Genomic DNA, 19,776 nt, shown 5'->3' on the forward strand with positions numbered 1-19,776 from the left:
ACCTGCATCCCTAGGCATGCTCTAATTCACTGCAGTCTGAGGGGGTAGACTAGCCATCCATGCAGAACCTGGTGTCTGCAAGGGCCTGGGGTCAGGCCCAGAGTCACAGAGTCCCTCCCTGGCCTTAGTGTGAGCCAGTAGGTGGGGGTACTTCCCAGAGACGTGTCTCAGGACGGACTAGAGATATGCTAAGAGCAGACAGACAGTTATATCTCCTTGTGATCTTGTTCCTATCCCCTCCAGCCAGCACCCTGGGAATGTCACATGGAGCTGCCACATTTGTGGGCACATGTAGTGGGGACAAGATAGACTGTGTCTCGGAGGTCTCAGTGCCTGAGATCCTAGACGGTAAGGCTGGGACACCTGCAGGACGGGATGGGACAGAATGGGAAGCCCAGGTCTGAGCATACTGACCACCCACAGAGGACGAGGAGCCGGACAGCACGGAGCGGGCCTGTGACACTCTGCTCATGTGCATCGTCACGGTCATGAACCACGGACTGCGTAATGGTGGTGGCGTGGGTGATATCCTGCGCAAGCCCTCCAAAGATGTGAGTAACTCTGCCCTGCCCTTGGACCCCAGCCAGGCAGCAGCTGGGCTCCCTCCATGTGGACCATCCCACCCACTTGTGTGAATGCTCCCTCCTTCCCATGCTCAGCCAGTTGTTATCGGCTCCCCACCCCAGCCCACTTGGGCTTGGACAAGGGACACCTTGGCGACCTTGGTCTTGGCTCTGAGGCTTGGGAAGGTGTGAACCAGGCATCAGTCTCTGGCTTGCTCAGACCAGAGGGCGGGCAGGGTGGAGCAGGACACTGAGTCAGCCCTGAGGAGTCTCAGGACTTGGACACAGGGCTGCTGGCTGCATAGGCTATCAACTCCCAGTTGTTTGGGAGAAGTCTCTGGCTCGACAAAGGTTCTGGAATGTGTGAGGCTCGGCATCTTGAAGGCTGCCCTTTCCTTTAACCAAGTTAAAGGCAGGAACAAACTCCGTTTGTAGGACAAACCGCCACACACAACAGCCCTTCCCAAACGTCCGTGCGGCCTCCTTCTATTGACAGATGATGTCACTGCCATCCTTAGGCTCCCACACACTTTTCTCTTGGGGCTTGGCGTGACCAGAGCCACACCTTCCCTGCTGAACTGTCCTCATGGTGCCCCTCGCTGTGCAGGAGTCCCTCTTTCCTGCCCGAGTGGTATACGACCTCCTGTTCTTCTTCATCGTCATCATCATTGTGCTGAACCTCATCTTTGGGGTGATCATCGACACCTTCGCTGACCTCCGCAGCGAGAAGCAGAAGAAAGAGGAGATCCTCAAGACCACATGCTTCATCTGTGGTGAGGCCCCTTCCTCTCCTGGCTGCTTCCTGCTGCACTGCTAGAGGCTTCGATGCCCTGGCACCCCAGTTCCACCCTTGCCAAGGCTCCCGCAAGGGTGGATGGCTGCTGGCCCATTCCAGGATAGAGGGAGCAGAGCCAGCTGTGCTAGGACCTGGGAAACCACTGCTTCAACTCCTTGAGCCTCCAAAAGAGGAACCTGAGGCCACTGTGGTCTTAGGCTTCTGGTCCATTGCTCCTTCCAAACCCAGCGACCAGCGCCCAAAGAGTAGGGGTTACCTGCAGGGCAGACTCCTGTTGCCATCCCTCCTGCAGAGCAGCTGCTTGAGCCCAGTGGCGTTTCCATGGCCTAGCAGTGGGAGCTTTAATAGGGTGAACCGTGGGAAGCCGTCACCACGGTGGCTTCATTTCCTCCCTGTGCCCCAGGTCTGGAGAGGGACAAGTTTGACAACAAGACTGTGTCCTTCGAGGAGCACATCAAGCTGGAACACAACATGTGGAACTACCTATACTTCATCGTGCTGGTCCGCGTCAAGAACAAGACAGACTACACGGGCCCCGAGAGCTACGTGGCCCAGATGATCAAGGTGAGTGTCCGCGCCACCCCAGGCCTGGCCTTGCCGCTTCACAACCTGGGAGGAGACGCGACATCTGCTGGCCTCTGCCTGAGTGAGGGCTGACAGCTGCTGAAGCTTGTTGGGCCAAAAAGGGAGACGCAGCTGGGGCCAGCCCTTGGCTGTGCACAACCTTGCTCACAGCTGGCCGCCATGGGATTCACTCTGCTGGTGGGAGGAGAAACAGAACATGCGGGGCACCCGTCAGCCCTGGAGGAGGCTGCTCTACAGCAGTGCTAAGCTGCGTGGAGCGGGGAGACCCCACTGAGGGATGCTGAGCCCCACAGGGCCTCTTAGAAGGCACAGCGAAGGAGAATGGCTTCTGAAAGCCAGCATTGTCCCAATCTGAGAGAGCCTAGAGAAGCTTAAAGATACGAGGCTTAGAGGAATTAAATATAATCCTTCCAATTTCCATAGTCATGGCGGCAGTGAGGTTTTGTCTCGGGTTTATCTGTTGGTCTGAGGATTCACAGCTTGTGATAGGGAACCAGAAAACTGCCTGGCTAATGCCTCCTTCCTGGGAAACATGGCTTTCCTTCCTTGGCACGTGTGCTAACCCTCCCTAGCTGGGCCTGGCTCGCAAAGCTCTATCTTCCTTGCATGGCGCATGCACAGTTGCTGCCGTCCGTGTGGCTCCATCTTCCTTGCATGAGGAAGTTATCTGGTCTTGGCCTTCCTGCGCCTTGGCTGTGGCAGGGAGTGGGCAGATGAGAGATACCAGCACACAGCACTAGTGGACAGGGCCATGTCACGAAAGGCAGCTTGCTGTGGCAGTGGAAGCCCACCTCTGGCTTCCTCCTGTCTGCTGGACCTGGAGGACTCATGACATGACACAGTTCCTGCTGGGCACCTGGTTAAGGGTGTGGCTTTCCCTGTGCAGCGCCTCACTGGTCCTGACCCCAGCACTTTGTTTCAGAACAAGAACCTGGACTGGTTCCCACGGATGCGTGCAATGTCCCTGGTGAGCAGCGAGGGCGAGGGCGAGCAGAATGAGATCCGAATCCTGCAGGAGAAACTTGGCTCCACCATGAAGCTGGTGTCCCACCTCACCGCCCAGCTCAATGAGCTCAAGGAGCAGGTGAGTTCATGACCTCAGGGTCCTAAGCGTCTCCACCTGAGGCCCTTTGTGCAGCGGCCAGGCCGGGCCTGCAAGGGTTCAGTGTGGCAGGAACGATCTTCCTCTACACATAGCCACAGCTGTCCTATAGCTCTTCTAGTGATTTACCAATTGTGTCCAGTCAAGGGCTCAACCTGCGGAGGGCACCCTGGGGGTTAGGGGTGTCTATCTGAAGGGCAGCTGGGCCCTTGGAGGAAGATGCAGTCTTTCATGGTACCATGGAGAAGGGAGCTAGGTCACCTGATGAGACTTGTTTACCTCAGATGACAGAGCAGCGGAAACGGAGGCAACGTCTGGGCTTTGTGGATGTGCAGAACTGCATGAGCCGCTGAGAAGAGCCCCTGAAGCCCCCCGGAGATCCACTGCAAACCGCACTGCCCCTCCTTTGGGTCAGGGAGCCAGGCCCTGGCCAGCAGGGGTGCTGCAGAGCCGACAGTCCTGCTCAGAGCCCTTGAGGAGACTTGGTTTACCTTAGTGCCTTAGAGGACACTAGGTCCTCCAGACCGCTGAGCCTGGAAGCGGTGACTGACACTCCTCAGTGGTCCTCGCAGGGGTTACAAGCGGCTGCCTCTCATCTCCAAGCACTACATTGTGGCTCTTCCTGCCTTCCTCCTGCCTCAGGAAGGTGTTAGCCTGCTGTTATTAGCTACTTAGGGCTTTGATACTTAACTTATTCCAGGGGTCATCCCACCCTGTTGTGCCTGCTGGGGACAGGGTGAACTCTTGGCCCTGTCCAAGTAGTCTGATTCAGATGGATGGCTTTATAGGCAAGAGTCACAAGCTCCAGGGACAAGGACTGGCTGTGTCAAAGTGGTATTTTGTTCTTTTTTCTTCCCTTTGTGGTGTCGTGTTTTATAAGTCCTGTGTCCTGAGAACTAATGTGTTAATTGCCTTAAATAAATTAATAGAATCCAAGTCCACCAGTGGGACTCTGCTTCCTACACAGCTGGTGCCACAGAGGCCAATGTGCCCTGGCCTCCCCTCAGGCTCAGGATCCTAACTGCCATGTGTTGTACCCCTAGGCTGCTGTAGGATGTGAGACCTAATAGGAGCATGAGGTTCAAGCGGCTAAGGTGGCCTGTGTGGCTTGTAGCCCTCAGCAGAACCTACCTGGTGCCGACACACTGCGCCCAGTTCAAGCGTGGCTACAGCTTTGCTGTCCTACCTTGGCATGCGTACTTCTGGAGGGCTGGAGTGAGAGACCTAGGATGTCTTCTGTGGCAGAGGGCCCGGCAGGATGCCCAGTCTTGGCCTCTCAGCTGTTAACTGCAGATCCTGGCATCTCCCCAGCTTTACGACACAACAGGAAGCCTGTGAATCCTTACTGGGCATGCAGACCTCAGGCTGCGAGGGCCCTACCTTCCCTCTGCTCAGGCAGACAGGGCAGGCCTCCCCAATGGAGCCGATGAGTCAATCCCAAACTGGAAGAGTGGAGAAACTGGACAGCTTTATTGATGAGGGTCAGGTACGTGGGCGGGACAAGACCCGTGCCCAGGCTTTATGTTTCTCCTCTGGCCTTGTGGGTGCAAACTTCTCTTGTAGTTTCTTCCACACGCTCTTATCCATCTCCTGAAACTCTTCAAGGGTGTCTGCACAGGGAGAGAGAGAGACAACACTGACGTCACAGGGCTGTCCCTAGAAGAGCATGCTTTGCTTTCTATGTGCCCCAGACACTGGGTCTGTATGGTGAAAAGCCGTGCTCAACGGTTACAGCGAAACACACTGTGGTGATGGGGCAGACCCACGAGGGCTCCCTGACCAGCCCTCAGCACCACAGATGTGTACATCCTCACCCACTCCACGTGACCTTGCAAAGAAATGGCCCCAACTCTCTCAAGTTGGGCCCACTCTAATATCTACACCAGCTATAGGCACTGAGGTAGAGGGAGGCAAACCCCTGGTTCTGGATGCATCAAGACAAGGAGAAGCTGCCAGACTCAGCAGCTGGAGGGGGAGGATGGATACCTCCCTCCCACCCCCAATCCCTGAACCCTGAACCTTGAGTTCAACTGCAAAACCTCCCCAACTGGGTGTGTGCAGTCAGGGCGGTGACATTGGGAGGGGTCGTCCCCTCACAGTGGTGGCAAGGTGTGCATGTATGTGCCCATTTGCATGCAGAGAGCCATATTTAAGAATCACACACATGAGCCAGGTAGTTGTAATCCTAGCACTCAGAGGCAGAAGCAGGAGGATCTCTGGGAGTTTGAGGCTAGCCTTGTCTACACAGTTCCAGGACAGTTAGGGCTACATAGAGAAACTCTGTTTGGACCCTGCCCCTCACCACTACCCCAACGCACACGTGCTCTAAGCAGTTCTTCCCTGAGCTAACAGTCTGGATTGGGTGGTCCTGTGCTCTACAGGACAGCTGACAGCACTCTGGCCTCTATCCACCAACTGTGACAACCACAAGGAACTCCAGACATGGCTCGTATCTGTGGGGCACAGAACGGCTCCTAGCAGAGAGCCAGTAGCCCAAGAACTCTCCTAAGCCGAGAGCCTGTGGCATCTCATTTTATAATTCACAGATACTAAACTCAGACAGGATTCAATTTTAACAAAAGTGCTGGCTTGAATTACTGCTTATGGGCAGTGGCTCCACACTAGCTTGGGGCACTGCATGGCAGCCACCAGCACAACCTCCTGTGACTTTTACAAAGTGTGGCACTGGGGTCCCTGTCCTCTCACACACCAAGGCCTCCATAGGCCAAGTGGGCACACTGCAGGCCTGGCTGGTCCTGTGTGTGGAGGCAATACGGTCCAGGTAGTACTGGCTCCAGAGCTGCAACAAAAACACAGCCCTGCTGTGCACACACTGTTGGAGTTTCCTGGGCTGACCTAACGAGAAGCCAGGCCTGCAGTCGCAGTCACCACGCTGCCCAGCACCCGCACAAAGGCTTCCTGAGGTCTGGCAGAAGGGACAAGCACAAGATAGTGGGAACCCGAGTCCGTGGTCAGTTCATTCTCAGGACCCCTCACTGCTGGTGATGACATGACCAGGGATGTGGGAGTGAAGAGATGCTGCTCTCCTGAGACACAGCAGACAACATGGGGTCCCATCTGCTCAGAAGGGTAAGAATTCTAGAAGGTCAAACCTCCACTGCCAAAAGGAAGGAGAAATTTCTAGAGTACCAGCAGCCAATGTTTCAGGGCCATGCCCTCCCAGAAAAGGTTAGCCTATTTTTATAGACAATATCCTTGGCAGTAAAAATAGCAATTTTCCAGTACCTACCTGCTCCAACCCTGCCCCCACCCCCGCCACCCCTTTCAGTGACAATGGAAATGGGGAAGTAGGGAGGGGCTGACTGGCAGGGACTTCCTTCCTACCAACTGGGTTCTAGTCAGGACTCCTAAACAGACCTCGTTAGACGCATATCAAACCTGCAGACCACATCTCCTGGGACAGATAACTCACAGGCGGATATCCCCACACTCATTTACTGAATGGCTTTTTGTTTTAATTAAAAGACTCATTGTTTATAAAGCCCTCTTAGGACCATAAAAATAAAATTATTTTCCTTCCATTCTGATTCCAATGACTTCCATTTGGCAAATATGTAGTAGTCCCTTGTTCCCAGGCACCAGCCTTGAATTAAAAGCCCTAAAGATGATTTTCTCTTCTAAGTAATGCCTTTGACCTTTTCCGCATTCTGTGGCTTAAACACAGCTTCAGGGTTTTCTCTGAGCTGCTCCTCAGGGTTCTCATCACGCACAACTGTCTTACTAGGCAGTCCTCCTAGGTCTCCCCGCCCACAGTGAGCCCCACCAGAGAGGGTAGTCATGCCTCCTACCTGTGGACAGGATCAGCTTGTATTCTTCCACGGACAGGCCACTGAAGCTGGTTTCTCTGGGGCGAGGGTACTGGCACAGGGGCAGGAGAGAAGGGACACATTAGTTCTGCAGGATAGTAGCCTTGCTCTGGCTGGCTGCAATGTACCTGGGCACCAGAGGCCAGAGACCTGACGATGTGAGGGGCAGCGCCACCTGGAGGCCAGGAGCCTGCACTTCTAGCTGCTAGCTCCCAGATGACACCCACAGTGGGGCTGAGGCTCACACTTGGTAGGTGGCATCTGGAAGGGCTCCCTCTGCACAGGCTCTTCCATTTGGCCATGTCTATTTGCGGAGCTGCTGAACATATTTTTCCAGTCCGGAAAACCACACTACATGCATTCTGACAGTAATCATGTCAAGGCTGAGGAGGAGGAGCAGGGCCTGGTGTGACAGGGACTGTTCTAGTACTCCGTCTTTATCAGCGTGTGACATCAGCTCCATCACCGAATGGGAAATAAGAACAGGAGCACGCGCTCACACACACAAGCTGTGGCTTTTATTCAGCAGACCTTTAAAGGCCTCTGCCGGGCACCATTGTTGGCGTAGCTGAAAGTACTGGTTACACTTGAACACTGTATAATCAATCAGCTCTCCCTTCGGAGGCTGAGAGCAAAGCCCGAGCCCACTCACCTTGTGTTTATAGTAGTTTGAATGCAGTCGTGCTAAGCTTTCGTACATCTGATCACAGGCCTCAGGTTCTGCCACCTGAAAGACAGCATACCCCGAGAGAAGTGAGTGGAGGAGGTGCCCCTCACATTGCACCCACACCTCGAGGGAGGGTGTGTAATAATGCATTCAGAGGAGGGCACAGGAGCCTCAGCTCTGTGGGAAGCAAACCTCCCTCCAGCTTCTGCTATGAGAAGCCACCTCAGTGGCTGAAAAGCCCCACCTCACTCGCCCCCAACCTGCAGGATCTCGGGCCCTCAACAAGCAAACAAGAGTTCAGCAGCTCTTTGCACCCTGGGAAGCACCACGCCAGCTGCAGGCTGCAAAGGACATGCTGGGGGCAGTGTGGGCTCCAGAGATCCAGAAAGTTCAAGATATGACAGGGAAGAACAGTCCTCTGGCTGGAAGGGACCATGTAAATGAGGAGAGGATGCAGGGTGTTGTCAAGGAGGCTGCAGAGTGCTGGGGTCAGCCTGAGGCTCAGGCCCGTGAAACAGACACAGCTCTGTGAAATGAGACCGGCATGAAGTGGATTACATGTTCTCTGATGAAAGACCAAACAACAACTCAACAAACCAAACCTCCAGCACGTTCCTCTCTAAGCAAGGGGCTGCTACGACCGCAAGGGGGAAAGGCAGATGCACGGCACAGCTGCAGCCCCAGCATTTGGGCAAGGGAGGGTGTGAGGTCAGCCTGGGCTGAGCAGAGCTCCAGCCGACCCTGGCCTGTGGAGGAGAGACACTGTCTCCAGAGGAAAAGGAGGCCATGTTGCGAAACAGGTGAACCAAGCAGGCCCAAGGCAGACGCCAGCTGTGTGCAGCCAGAGCAAAGAGGAGGGGAACAGCCCATGCCCATTCTGCACGGCCAATGAGGGAGGCAGGCCTCTGCTAGAAGATGGGTCTTCTGCCCCTCAGACCTCCCGTCTTTAACCCTTCCTTTCTCGACCTTTGCCATTTGTCTCTGCGCGTCGTTACACTTCTCTGCCAGGGATTCTAAACGCTCCACAACAAAACTCCTTCATAGTTTCCCAGAACTCAAATGATGGCTTTTTTCTGACTAAATCCTTTCTTGCAGAGCAAGCATATAAATAAATCAGGAGTCAAGCAAGCACTTCAGCGAGGCAGCCCTCTTCTGCCTGTGTCAGATGAGGCCCAGCTCGCAGCCGATGCAGCACCAGGCCTGTTTACCTTGCTACCAGATGTAGTCCCTGCCAAGGTGGGCAGTGATGGCCACCCGAGGAGAGGGCTGAAAGCTGATAAAGACTGGGGTCAGCTATGTGACAAAGACATTAATCACAGGACACAAAACAGGAAGAATGTGGGGCTGGCATCTCCCTGGGCAGTTCTCCCGACAAGAGCTAGCAGGACTAGATCAGCAGTCATGCTCTCTGGGGAGGAGCACTTGCGTCCTGATGCTTCTGAGGGTGTGGGGTGCAGACAGGGTCTCTAGTTCTGGCTGTCCTGATCTATGGAGAACCAGGACGACGGTGAGGTCACAGGGCTGCTCCTGCCTCTGCCTTCTGAATGCCAGGATCAGCACTGTGAGGCCCCATGACCGCTGGCACACTGCTTCTAGAGTAGGTGTGGGTAACAGAGCGACTCAGAGGACAGAACACAGCACACAAACCACAAGCTCTGGGCCACGGATACGGAATGAAACCCCGTCTCCTGTGTCAGGGTTAGGGAGACGGCTCTGTTGGTGAACTGCTCACCAATAAGCACGAGCATGCAGGTCCCATCCCCAGAACTGTAAACGTGGGCACGGAAGCACACACTCACAATTAACCACAGTGCTCGGCCGACGGGGCTCACTGGCTGGCCTACTCAGCGAGTTCCAGGGCAGAGAGAATTTGCCTCAAAATAAATAAGTAGAGATGTTGCATAAATAATAAAAACCCAGGCACAGATACTGGGGTTCAAGCTCAAGACCAGAAAAGCAAAGCAGCCAACCACTAGAGAGACCCTTCACCTCTACCAAATCTTCAGACCGAAAGGGCGAGATCCTGTCTGCACGAGTCCTTAGACGCTACACTCCAGTGAGTTCCCGTCTCTTCCCCTTTATATTCCTCTCTCCTCCCAGCCATATCGCTCTTGTCTCCACCTCCCTAGTGGTGCCCACCATGGGAGAAAGGAGAAAGAAAAAGGTAGACAGTACTGGAGGAAAGACATCAGAAGCTGTCTTCTGACCTCCTCATGTACATGTACAATGTGCACACACGCACATACATGCACACAGCTGCACACTCAGACAACAGTCACCCAATATCTAAATTCCAATAGAAAAGGTCATTCCCTCTGCTGTGCTCTCCACAGCTGTGCTGACTGCCTGCCTACAAACCCTCCCTACACAGACATCTGCAGGCCCGGCCTTGGTGTGAGCAGGGGCCTCTGTGGCTGCAGGACACTGGGGGTAGCTGCCCTGTGAGATCCTGGCACCACTCTTCACTAGCTGTAGATTCTGGGCAAGCCACCGACCCTCTGCCCATTCGCTTGAAGAAAACTGCCACGTTCCTTCCCCACTCCCTGCTCACACCCATTCTTGTGAACATCTGGCTGTTCACAGGCCCTCTCGTCACACTTGGCACTCACTTCCTGGGATCCAGATGTTCTCTCGCGTCATCTTGCAGGACAACTGAGGCTGGGGCGATGCCATTATCTAATAATCCATGCAAGCACCCCAGTCCTAGCCACTGTCTGGGGAAACTCACAGGCAAGGGACCACCTCTGCAGTCCCCTGTCCTGTGCCAATCACCTTTCACCCTGGACCTCACCCTGTCTCTCTATCTTCCATGTATTGCCACCTTTTTTATTTTTTTGGTTTCTTCGAGACAGGTTTTTTCTCTGTGTAACAGCCTCACCGTCCTGGAACTAGCTCTGTAGACCAGGCTGGCCTTGAACACAAAGATCCACTTGCCTTTGGCTCCCAGGTGCTGAGATTAAGGGTGTGCACCACCACCGCCCAGCTGTATTGCCACTTTTTAGGTATACTGGTGAACTTGACTTTAAAAGAAGTGATAATAGCCCCTATCACCAAGGGTGGTATGAGGGGTGACATGGCAGCTCCTGGCCTGGAATGTCAGGGAATGGGGCCAGTGTGCTTTAGGGTTATTAGCACCCTAAAGGACCAAGGAGTGGGTCCGAGTGGCCAGCACATCTGGCAGGAGTTTGACTGGGGATGGGGTTAAGAGGGTAAGAACCACGGAGGCTTTACCCAGTCAGAGTAGACACCGCTGGTACTAAGCATCCGTGGACAGTGAAGGGGGATGGGCCAAAGGCTGTTCTCATGGCTGCTCATCTGCATGCACCCCTCCCACCACCAGGTTGCCTTCCCAGTGCCCAGCAGGGACAGCCTGCACTTGGCCTCCTTCCCAGGCCTCTCCTAGGCAAACCCAGACTCCAACCAGACCTGAGTCCCTGCCAGTATCCCCACAGAGGCTGCCCGGCTCCTCTGTGACCCCAGCAACCAGGGAGTATCATCCTGTCTTCAGCTCACTTGCTCTGACGTGCACGGACAGCATGCACACGCAGAGGACAGGGCCTCGGGCAGAAATGAGGGACCCTGGGAACCTCAACCGCCTCAGTGCCCTCTGTCCCTCAGTGTTCATGTTTTGGAGCCAGGGATGGTGGCACAAGCCTGTAATCTCAGAACTCGGGAGGTAGGAGGATGGGGAGTTCAAGGCCATCCTGGGGCTCTAGTAAACACACTACAAAATTGCCTGTCGTCTAATTTCCCACTAGGTCAGGTGTGCACAATTACAGAAGACTGCACAACCCTAATGGGGGCGGTGCGAGTTTGCAATATGCCGATTTCTAACAAAGCCTTATTGACTAAGGAGAAACGGCAAGAACACGGCCATTCCAGGACCCATATTACAGCCAACTCTAGCCCAGCAATTAAAATCCAGTTCTGATTGCTACTTATCAGCTATCAACAGGATCCCCGCCTCAATCCCGAAGCCTCGTCGCACACCCACCTGTATCTTACGCTCCAGTCTCAGATTCCAGCACAAATACCAGGAACCCCCAGTATTTCTCATGAGATGTCCTAGGGGTTTTAGGAAAGACTCCTACACACAAAGCTTTAAATTACCTGGGTTTTGCATTTGCACCTAATGAGATTATGGACATTTTGGGACAAAGAGCGGCACACGGGCGTTATGAAAAATTCAAGGCTGTTCCCTGAACACGAATGAAATGGAGGCTCCGAAGCAAGCGCCCTTTACCGCCCCATCGCTCCCTCTGCATCCCCTTGCTCAGCCGTCAGTAAATTTCTCTTTACCATATTAAACTTTTATACATACAAATCTACACCAGTGCCGTAGGCACTGATTTCAATTTTCAAAATTGAATTTTGGGTGGTGACAGTAATTTGTACAGCAGCCCCTATTCCAGCCCCACACGGGACGCATAAGCACATTGGGGAGGGTGCGCAGACTGCTCTGCTAATTAAGGTTGCGCTGGCTCTGCTCCAGGAGGCTCTGTGAAAGGTTTCCTGACTCTGAAATGAACTTCTGACATGAAAGATGTGTCGCGGAGCACACTCCTGTCAATGCAATTAGACGGCCATTTCCTGAGCACCTACTACGGAGAGCACGCTGCTAGGGAGCAGACTGAGGGGTGGAGAGGAGAAGCAGAGGCTGGGCGGCAGAGCAGGGAAGAGCAGCACTGCAGACTGAAGAGGTCAGGTGTGGCAGTGAGGACGGAGTGCCACACAGGGCCAGAGCAGACACAGTCCCTAGTTAGTCCAAGCCGGAGTAGCACATCATGGATGGGAGGAGAGCAGAGAGAGGCAGGGGAGAGAAGTTGTTTCAGGACAGAGGGCTCCAGTGGCCAGGAGCCACCAAACCACTGGCAAGCTGGGTTCAGGCTTTTGATGTGGACTACAGCAGTTCAAAGTCACCAAGGTCTCAAAGATTAATAAAGACATAAGCTCTGAAGGCAAAGTAAGGGCCCATGAGGGTAGGGTGCAGAGCCAGCAACTGTGCTGGGTGTTGAGGCTGGGAAGCCAGGCTGGACCTGGGTACCAAGGACTGCCGAGCACTGAAGGCTCCAAGTTCCCACCAGTGCCCAGGAGGCAGCAGGCGGGTTTTGGAAGCAGCCATTCACCCCTGAGAGGGAACAGCCACACCTGATTATGTGTGTGAATGCACATGCACAAGCATGCATACGCGCGCACGCGCACACACACACACACACACACGCGCACACACACACACGCGCGTGCACACCAGTGCAACTCTCTGCCCCAAACACTCCGAGCAGACTCTCGAGGGGAGTAAAGACAACGAATGACTTCACCGTCCGTCCTGGAGATCGCTCTGCTCACAACCCATCTCTGTAGCACCTCTGAGTCACAAAGAGCACAATCTGTCCTTAGGCCACATCCCTAAAGCCTGATACACACCAACATAACCAAGATGCCCTTTGTGGCTGCCCTGTGCCAGGCGGCTGGGTAACAAGCTGCCTGCCCCAATGAGGTGTCGAGGATCAGGCCTCGGATTCCCCTCGAGGAGGAGCCAGGATCAGCAAAGCCTGACATCTTTCCCTTGGCCCCATCTAACCCTTCACACAACAGTCACAGCCCATGCCAGATAGACGATAGCAGCTCCAGTCTTCCCAGAGCCGGCCTGAGCCACCCTGCACCCGAAAAGACCTGCTCTGTGCCTGCAGTTCAGTCAATCAGCACAGCTGTTTGCTCCGCCCCCACACTGAGACTCTTGGTGCTGCAGGGAATGAGAACTCCTTTAAGGAAACTACTCAAAGCAAAGGAGACCCACAACCATGAGCTTCAAAAGGGAACAGGAGGCAGGGTGGTAGAGTGTTCCTTGTGTTCCGGCTCCCCACTGCCATCTCCCCTCCTGGTGGGTTTAGGGTGGGCCAAGAGAAGCCCTGAAGGGCTTACACAGAGGCAGAGGGTTTGTGCTCAGGTTTGAAGCCAGAATTATTAACTGGCCTTTCTGCGCTGGCGTCCCACCGAGTACCACCTTTCTTCTTGTTTCACTGGAGAGGTAGATCAGGGAAAGGAGACAAGTGGGCCTGAGGCGTTTAATTCTCTGCTCCAACAATGAATGGGCGGGAAGGAGGGTCTTGATGCTCAAAGAAAAACTTAACAAGGGGTCTCTCCAAAGGACTGACAACGGGGGACCTGCCAACACCTGGGAGCCACGCAGACCAGGGCACGTGGCTGGCCTGTCTTTCACTTGTCTCTTACTGTCAAGGGACCTGGATCAGTGGTCTGATTTGATTTCAATATCTGTAAGAATCAGGACAATAATGGCTACTTCACTTGGTGGCACAAAGGATAAAATCAGATGAGCTGTGCCAAGTGCTCTATGCACCTTTTATAGCCCTTGTTAGACCACAGGAAGCCAAAAGGTCAAGGGGATGCTCGACACAGCAGCCTCTACTTCCTCCAGTTCCACTTTCTGGACAAGTGGCAGAAAGGTGGGGGACACAGCAATCAGCCGCCCCCGGGGTCTCATCCCACCTTCTGCTGTTGAGTCTCTGAGAACCACCTTTCTTTCTCAAGGTCTTTTTTAAGTGATCCGGGGGAGGTGTTGACTCACTGTTTGCTGTCCCAGCCAAGGGCTGCTCCCTCCAAAGATTATCACCAAGATTTACTAAGCCCAGGCAGGCTCAATTTCAGGTGACATCAGGATGAGCTACGACAAAGGTCCTGAGTAATGTGTCCACTGCCCCCATGACTCCCTACTTTGCTCTACCAAGAACACATCCATCAGTGTCGCAGAACCGTTGGCGCAGCCCTGACATAGATCTGCAGCTATGACTCAAGTCTGTGTGGGCCTCAGCTCATCAGAACCTGTCCCTAGGAGAGGACAAAGGACGACAACTCTCCCCGCCCTGCTGGCTGAATTACGCTAACAATCAGCAGGTGAGGGTCAGCCTCTCCCCCTGTACATCCAGCCTCTGGCTGTCCAACTCTAAGCTGCGTGGAGCTGAGCAGGTCTCACCTGGGGCAGCAGGGCCTGGGACTCCACAAACAACAGAAAGTCAAACCACAGAGTCTGTCACGAGCGTCGGCCCTCTCACCCTGGCGCTTCTTCCAGGGACTTCTACACATGCCACCGGACTGCAGATGACCAGCCTCACAAACCACAGCCAATCACATGTTCATTCAGATGCTCACCGGACGCTTTCGTGAGCAAGAACCACACGGACTTGGTGGATGAGTGGGGGTGGGGCTGCACCTCTGGTCTCAGGAAGCTCGTACTGTAAGTTAGAGCACAGCGCAGCGCAGCCCTAGAAAGCCCACAGACCTGCCCTGAGATCCGCATGATATGGGGCAGTGCAGACCACTAGGCTCTGAGGATCCTGTGCATACAGCGACCTCTCCTGCCTCCCAGAAGTCCTGGGCCAGACGTTCCAAACAGCAATCTTGTCAGAGGTTGCAGTGGCGCCATCTCACTGAGGTGGGCGGGTTCAGCTAGACTGGAATGAGCTGCAGTGTCCCCGGTTCCTGCTTTGGCAGGTCACGGTCCGGCTTCACAGGTCGTTTATGTGGCCAGTATGTGTGCTGGGCACCTCACTTGGCACCTCTGACCTCTTGCATAAGCCCCACGCTCACATAACCTCCTGCCTGACATTTCCACTTGGAAGCCAGTCTACTTGGCATCGCAAGCTTACAGCATCTACCATCAAACGTGCGATGTTCTTCCCACACCCCACCTGTTCCTCATCTCGTCTTTCCCATTTGAGTAAATGGCACCCAGCTGCTCACACCAAAAAAAGAAAAGGGGGAGACTCTAGGTGCCGTCCTCGGTTCCTCTTCCCTTTTACCCCACATCCAGCATGTCCATGCTGTGAGTGACTTGCTCGCTACAAACTATTTCCAGTTACTTCCATCTCCTGTGCAGCCACCCTTATCCAAACCACCAGCATCTCTTCCTGGGTACCACAGCAGGCTTCTCTGCAGCTCCTCGCTTCTCTTGCCCTCTATAACCCTCTATAACCTTTTAAAATGAGGCCATGTCAGACCCCTGACTAAACGCCCCCAGTGGTTTCTCACAGGCCTTACAGTAAGATCCGACTCCTCATCAGAGCCTTTAAGACTGAATGGGAGGACTGGAAAGGTGGCTGAGCGGATAAAAAAGAAACCCAGGTTCAATTCCTAATATCCACGTGGTGGCTCACAACCATCAGAAACCAGTTCCAGGGGATCCACCGCCCTCTTCTGGTCTCCGTTGGCACTGCAGCAACATGGTGCACAGACACACAGGTAGGTAAAACACCTGAACACATTTAAAACAAAAACACTGTATGGTGCCCGGCTCCTGTTCCCCCTTCAGTGAGTGGTCGTGGACACACCTCCACTGCCCTTCATTCTGGCTAGTTTTCTTTCTTCTACAGCGCCAGTCTGACTTCCTAGGCAGTGTCCGGACGCCCTTCCCAATGCGGGGTGTTGGCTGTCTTCATGCCTTGAGCCTCACCTATGCCCCAGGAACACTACAATGTGACATTTACTACGATCGGGACTGTCTTATGTTTCTACTTGTTCCTGGTGTCCTGTCCACTCAAAGTCACGAGGGGCAGGGCTGGAGAGAAGACTCAGCGGTTAAGAGCAACGGTTGCTCTTCCACAGGTCCTGAGTACAATTCCCAGCAACCACATGGTGGCTCACAGTCATCTGTAATGAGATCTGGCGCCTTCTTCTGGCGGGAAGGAATACATGCAGGCAGAAAGCTGTACATGTAATAAATAAATAAATCTTACAAAAGACAGCCACATGGGGCAAGACCCTGTTTAATTCACTGCGGTCTCCATGGAACCTTACTACGTTTGTGGCACACGACTGTGCTTGATAAGGGAACCTACACTGGGGAGGCCTACTACTCCCACGAGGGACTTGAGTGGAAGGCCCAAAGCTCCTGCAGTTTTACGGGGGCGAGTGGCAGAACGGTTTGGCCGGAGTCCTGCTGGGGTTCTTGGGGGGCAGGCTCGGCTGGCAAACACATTAACAGGGTTACGGAAGAACCAACCCCGCCTTAGAATTTGATTCTTTGGTGGCATATGGACCTCAGGGGAGCTTCGCCGGCCACTGTACGGTGCAGACAAAGGAGAAAACGGAGCCGCAAGCGTCGCACTCCGCAGATAGCTGGTACATGGGCACCTCGCACGTGCAGCCGGTCACGGGGCCGACGCATGCGCAGATTCCCCCGCCGCCCCCACCCCGCTCCGACACCTCCAACCTCCCTCCCGCCGGTCACCTGGGTGTTCTCTCCCTCCCGAAAGGCCTGTGCTACCCGCTGCCGCAGGTAAGCGCCCAAGTCCCGGCCCCGTTTGGTCTCGTCCACTGGCCATTCCTCACAGAGCTTAAGGAAACGACGGTAGCGGAGAGCGGCCATCTTGGGCCCCGCTTGCCCCGCCCCCGGGGGAGGAGTTGGGGCCGCGGGCGGCGCGTGCGCAGTAAGGCGCGCTGGCTTTCTCCCCCCCCCCCCCGGCGGACATGCGCAGTTTCGCCTTCGGCTTGCTGCCCTCCAGGCAGGGGCGCTGCTCACCTGTGAGTGCGAGCCTTGAGCTCTTCGGTCTTCGTCCTGGAACTCGCCCAGCTCCCAGCGGCAAAGCAAACTCAGTGTACCCTGGGGACAGCTTTGCTTCTCAATGAGTTTACAAGCTCGGGACCAAAAAAGCTTCCCTCGAGACCTCTGCTGTTTTGCATAAGGGAAACATTTGCATGTAAATACTGGTTGTTACCGGATGAAGACGTGTTTGAACTTCACCTCTGGCAGGCACGGGACATCCACACATGCCTGCCCTGCTCCCACACTTTGCCCCGTGCGTGTCTCTGCCACTTACATCTCTGTTACAGTTTTTCACCTACCATTGCTCTCTCTTCAGCCTCTCCAAAGTAACCCTCGCTTCATGCATAGATCTCCTGCATAGTGCCAGAAAGGTTGCTTCAGCCTGGAAAACGTAAAAAAAAAAAAAAAAAAAGATTTTTTAAAGTGTATTTTCTTTATTTTACTTTTATACGTGTGAGTGTTTACCTGTATGTATGGCTGTGCATCCCTTCTATGTGTTGGTTTTGGGACCCGGACCTGATTCTCTCCAAGAGTAGCAAATGCCCTTAACCACTGAGTCAGGATGTGGGGTTTTCACCTGTATGCTGCTATTACCATTAATGAATAAAGAACTGCTTTGAGCCTATAGCAGAGCAGGGCTAGGTGGGAAGGACTGGACTGAATGCTGGGAGAAAGAAGGGCAGAGTCAAGAGAAGCCATGGAGCCACCACCAGAGACAAATGCTAGAAACTTTACCTGGTAAGCCACAGCCTCATGGAATACACAGATTAATGGATATGGCTTAAATTAATATGTAAGAGTTAGCCAATAAGAAGCTAGAGCTAATGGGCCAAGCAGTGATTTAATTAATACAGTTCCTGTGTGATTGTTTCTGTTCTGGGTGGCTGGGAACAAACTAGCGACCTCCTCCAGCAGAGTCATCTCTTCAATCCCAATTATACCATCTAAGCAACAGGGTGCTGGCTACGTGATCCAGGTTGGCCTTGACTTTGAGATCCTCCAGCCTCAGCCTCCCAGGATTGTAGGCATGTATACCTTCAGTGAAGTGCCTTTACCTGGTGAGCCATCTTGTTGGCCTACTCCCTCCCTCGTGTGTGTGTGTGTGTGTGTGTGTGTGTGTGTGTGTGTGTGTGTGTAGTGTATGTATGTGTGTATGGTTTTCTTTTTAAGACAGGGTTTCTCTGTGTACCCATGGCTGTCCTGGAACTCACTCTGTAGACCAGGCTGGTCTCGAACTCACAGAGATCTGTCTGCCTCTGCCTCATGAGTGCTGGGATTAAAGACATGCTCCACCACCACCTGTCTTCTCTTCATACTTTTAACAAGGAATTTCACATATTTTGCTTTGCACTTGGCTCCTAGACATTAGTGTTTATGGAGTGACTGACTGAATAAATGAACAAAACCACATCCCAACCTAGATCTGTCAGACCCTGAGACCTCTCAGCGTTCACAACAAAGGGAACAACATAGGAGGGCTGTGTATGCGGCAGGTAGAGGAAGGGAACCCACAGAAGGAGGCAGAGCAGCTCAAACTCCCCTGGCTTCCTGGCCTTTCTCAACCTGTACCTCAAGTGAAGCGAGAGACCATTCACTGCCGTCAAGTTACTCTTCCTACTGCCTGAGACAGAAGGCCTCCCTACCCCTGCCTCCCAGGTCAGCTGAGCCAGCCAAGTGCTCTTCAACGTCCTACCTGGGGTGGGCCTTGTGGTTTCTAGCCCCCCCCCCCAGTGCCTGGAACCCAGGAGTAAATGGACCAACTTTGCCCTTTGACCTCAATAAAGCCATCCTTTGTGGCTAGCCAGAGTACTAAGGTGAAGCTATGGCAGGAATGGGAACCTGATGGGGTGATTGTTGAAATATGGAGCGGCGGGGCTGCGTCCCCAACACCCCGGCCGCTTGGCTAGCTCATGCCCGAAATAACAACACACAAACTGTGTTCATTTAAGAACTGCTTGGCCCGTGAACTCTAGCCCTTACAGGCTAATTCTCGCACCTGGACTAGCCCATTTCTAATGATGTGTGTAAGCACCCCAAGGTGCGCTTATCGGGAAGATTCTAGCCTCCGTCCATCATGGTGTCTCTGCTCCAGAGAGCAGAGCTGTTGAGTCTCCGGGAGCAGAGCAGAGTCTGACCTCACTTCCTCTTCCGCCCAGAATTCTATTCTGTTTACTCCTCCCATCTATGTTCTAAGCTGAGGGCCAGCCAAGCAGTTTCTTTTATTGCTCAGCCAATGAAATCAACAGATTGATATATGACACTCCCACATCAGGTGATAAGGGAACTTTTCTGGGGGCTGAGCCACCTAGCACCTCAGCTTGGCATAGCGCCCCAGCTAAGGTGAGTTCTCTTTCAATAACTCCTCACTCTGAACCTCACCCCTGGAGCTCTGGAAAACTGTTCTCTGTTTAAACCACCCACCGATCCGTTCAGATCAACCCCCTCCCTCTGCCTCCTTCCCACTTCCGCCCAAGGCTTGCCTCCTGTCACTGCCAAGCCGCCCCTGCTCTTCCTCCCCCATTTCCCTCCGCAGTTGGTAATATTTCTTTCTGTGTGCTCCACAGTGCCGCCTAACACAGCCAAGCTCTGCTTAACGATGGGGAACATGGGAAGAGCATTATCAGGAGATTTTGTCGTGAGAACATCAGAGACTGCACACTAAGACAGTGCGAACCTT

At 53.8% G+C, this 19,776-nt stretch overlaps 2 protein-coding genes and 1 long non-coding RNA gene across 3 annotated transcripts in view; 1 reads left to right on the forward strand and 2 right to left on the reverse strand.

The window, feature by feature from the left end:
* The window catches only part of Itpr3 (inositol 1,4,5-trisphosphate receptor type 3), a 66,851-nt gene extending 62,869 nt beyond the window's left edge, over window positions 1-3,982 (forward strand). The window contains exons 53-58 of the mRNA XM_050138729.1: window positions 244-348; window positions 424-551; window positions 1,171-1,336; window positions 1,763-1,923; window positions 2,867-3,028; window positions 3,331-3,982. Coding sequence (XP_049994686.1) covers window positions 244-348; window positions 424-551; window positions 1,171-1,336; window positions 1,763-1,923; window positions 2,867-3,028; window positions 3,331-3,399 — 791 coding nt within the window. The 3' untranslated portion in view covers window positions 3,400-3,982. The remainder of the gene's footprint in view (window positions 1-243; window positions 349-423; window positions 552-1,170; window positions 1,337-1,762; window positions 1,924-2,866; window positions 3,029-3,330) is intronic.
* Window positions 3,983-4,494: 512 nt separating this feature from the next.
* Uqcc2 (ubiquinol-cytochrome c reductase complex assembly factor 2) lies at window positions 4,495-16,955 on the reverse strand. The gene is made up of 4 exons (XM_050139244.1): window positions 16,785-16,955; window positions 7,526-7,600; window positions 6,856-6,925; window positions 4,495-4,656 (listed from the first exon to the last, which is right to left on the reverse strand). The coding sequence occupies exons 1-4, from the start codon at window positions 16,920-16,922 to the stop codon at window positions 4,529-4,531; spliced, it is 411 nt and encodes a 136-aa protein (XP_049995201.1). The 5' UTR covers window positions 16,923-16,955; the 3' UTR covers window positions 4,495-4,528.
* A 125-nt stretch (window positions 16,956-17,080) lies between these two features.
* On the reverse strand, window positions 17,081-19,218 carry LOC126499870 (uncharacterized). The gene is made up of 3 exons (XR_007591202.1): window positions 19,096-19,218; window positions 17,399-17,481; window positions 17,081-17,225 (listed from the first exon to the last, which is right to left on the reverse strand). It is a non-coding gene; the product is annotated as an uncharacterized lncRNA (long non-coding RNA).
* Window positions 19,219-19,776: the final 558 nt, after the last annotated feature.

Source organism: Alexandromys fortis, unplaced genomic scaffold, assembly GCF_014885135.2.
Source record: "Alexandromys fortis isolate MF-2015 unplaced genomic scaffold, M_Fortis_MF-2015_v1.1 scaffold_9, whole genome shotgun sequence".
Classification (NCBI taxonomy): domain Eukaryota; kingdom Metazoa; phylum Chordata; class Mammalia; order Rodentia; family Cricetidae; genus Alexandromys; species Alexandromys fortis.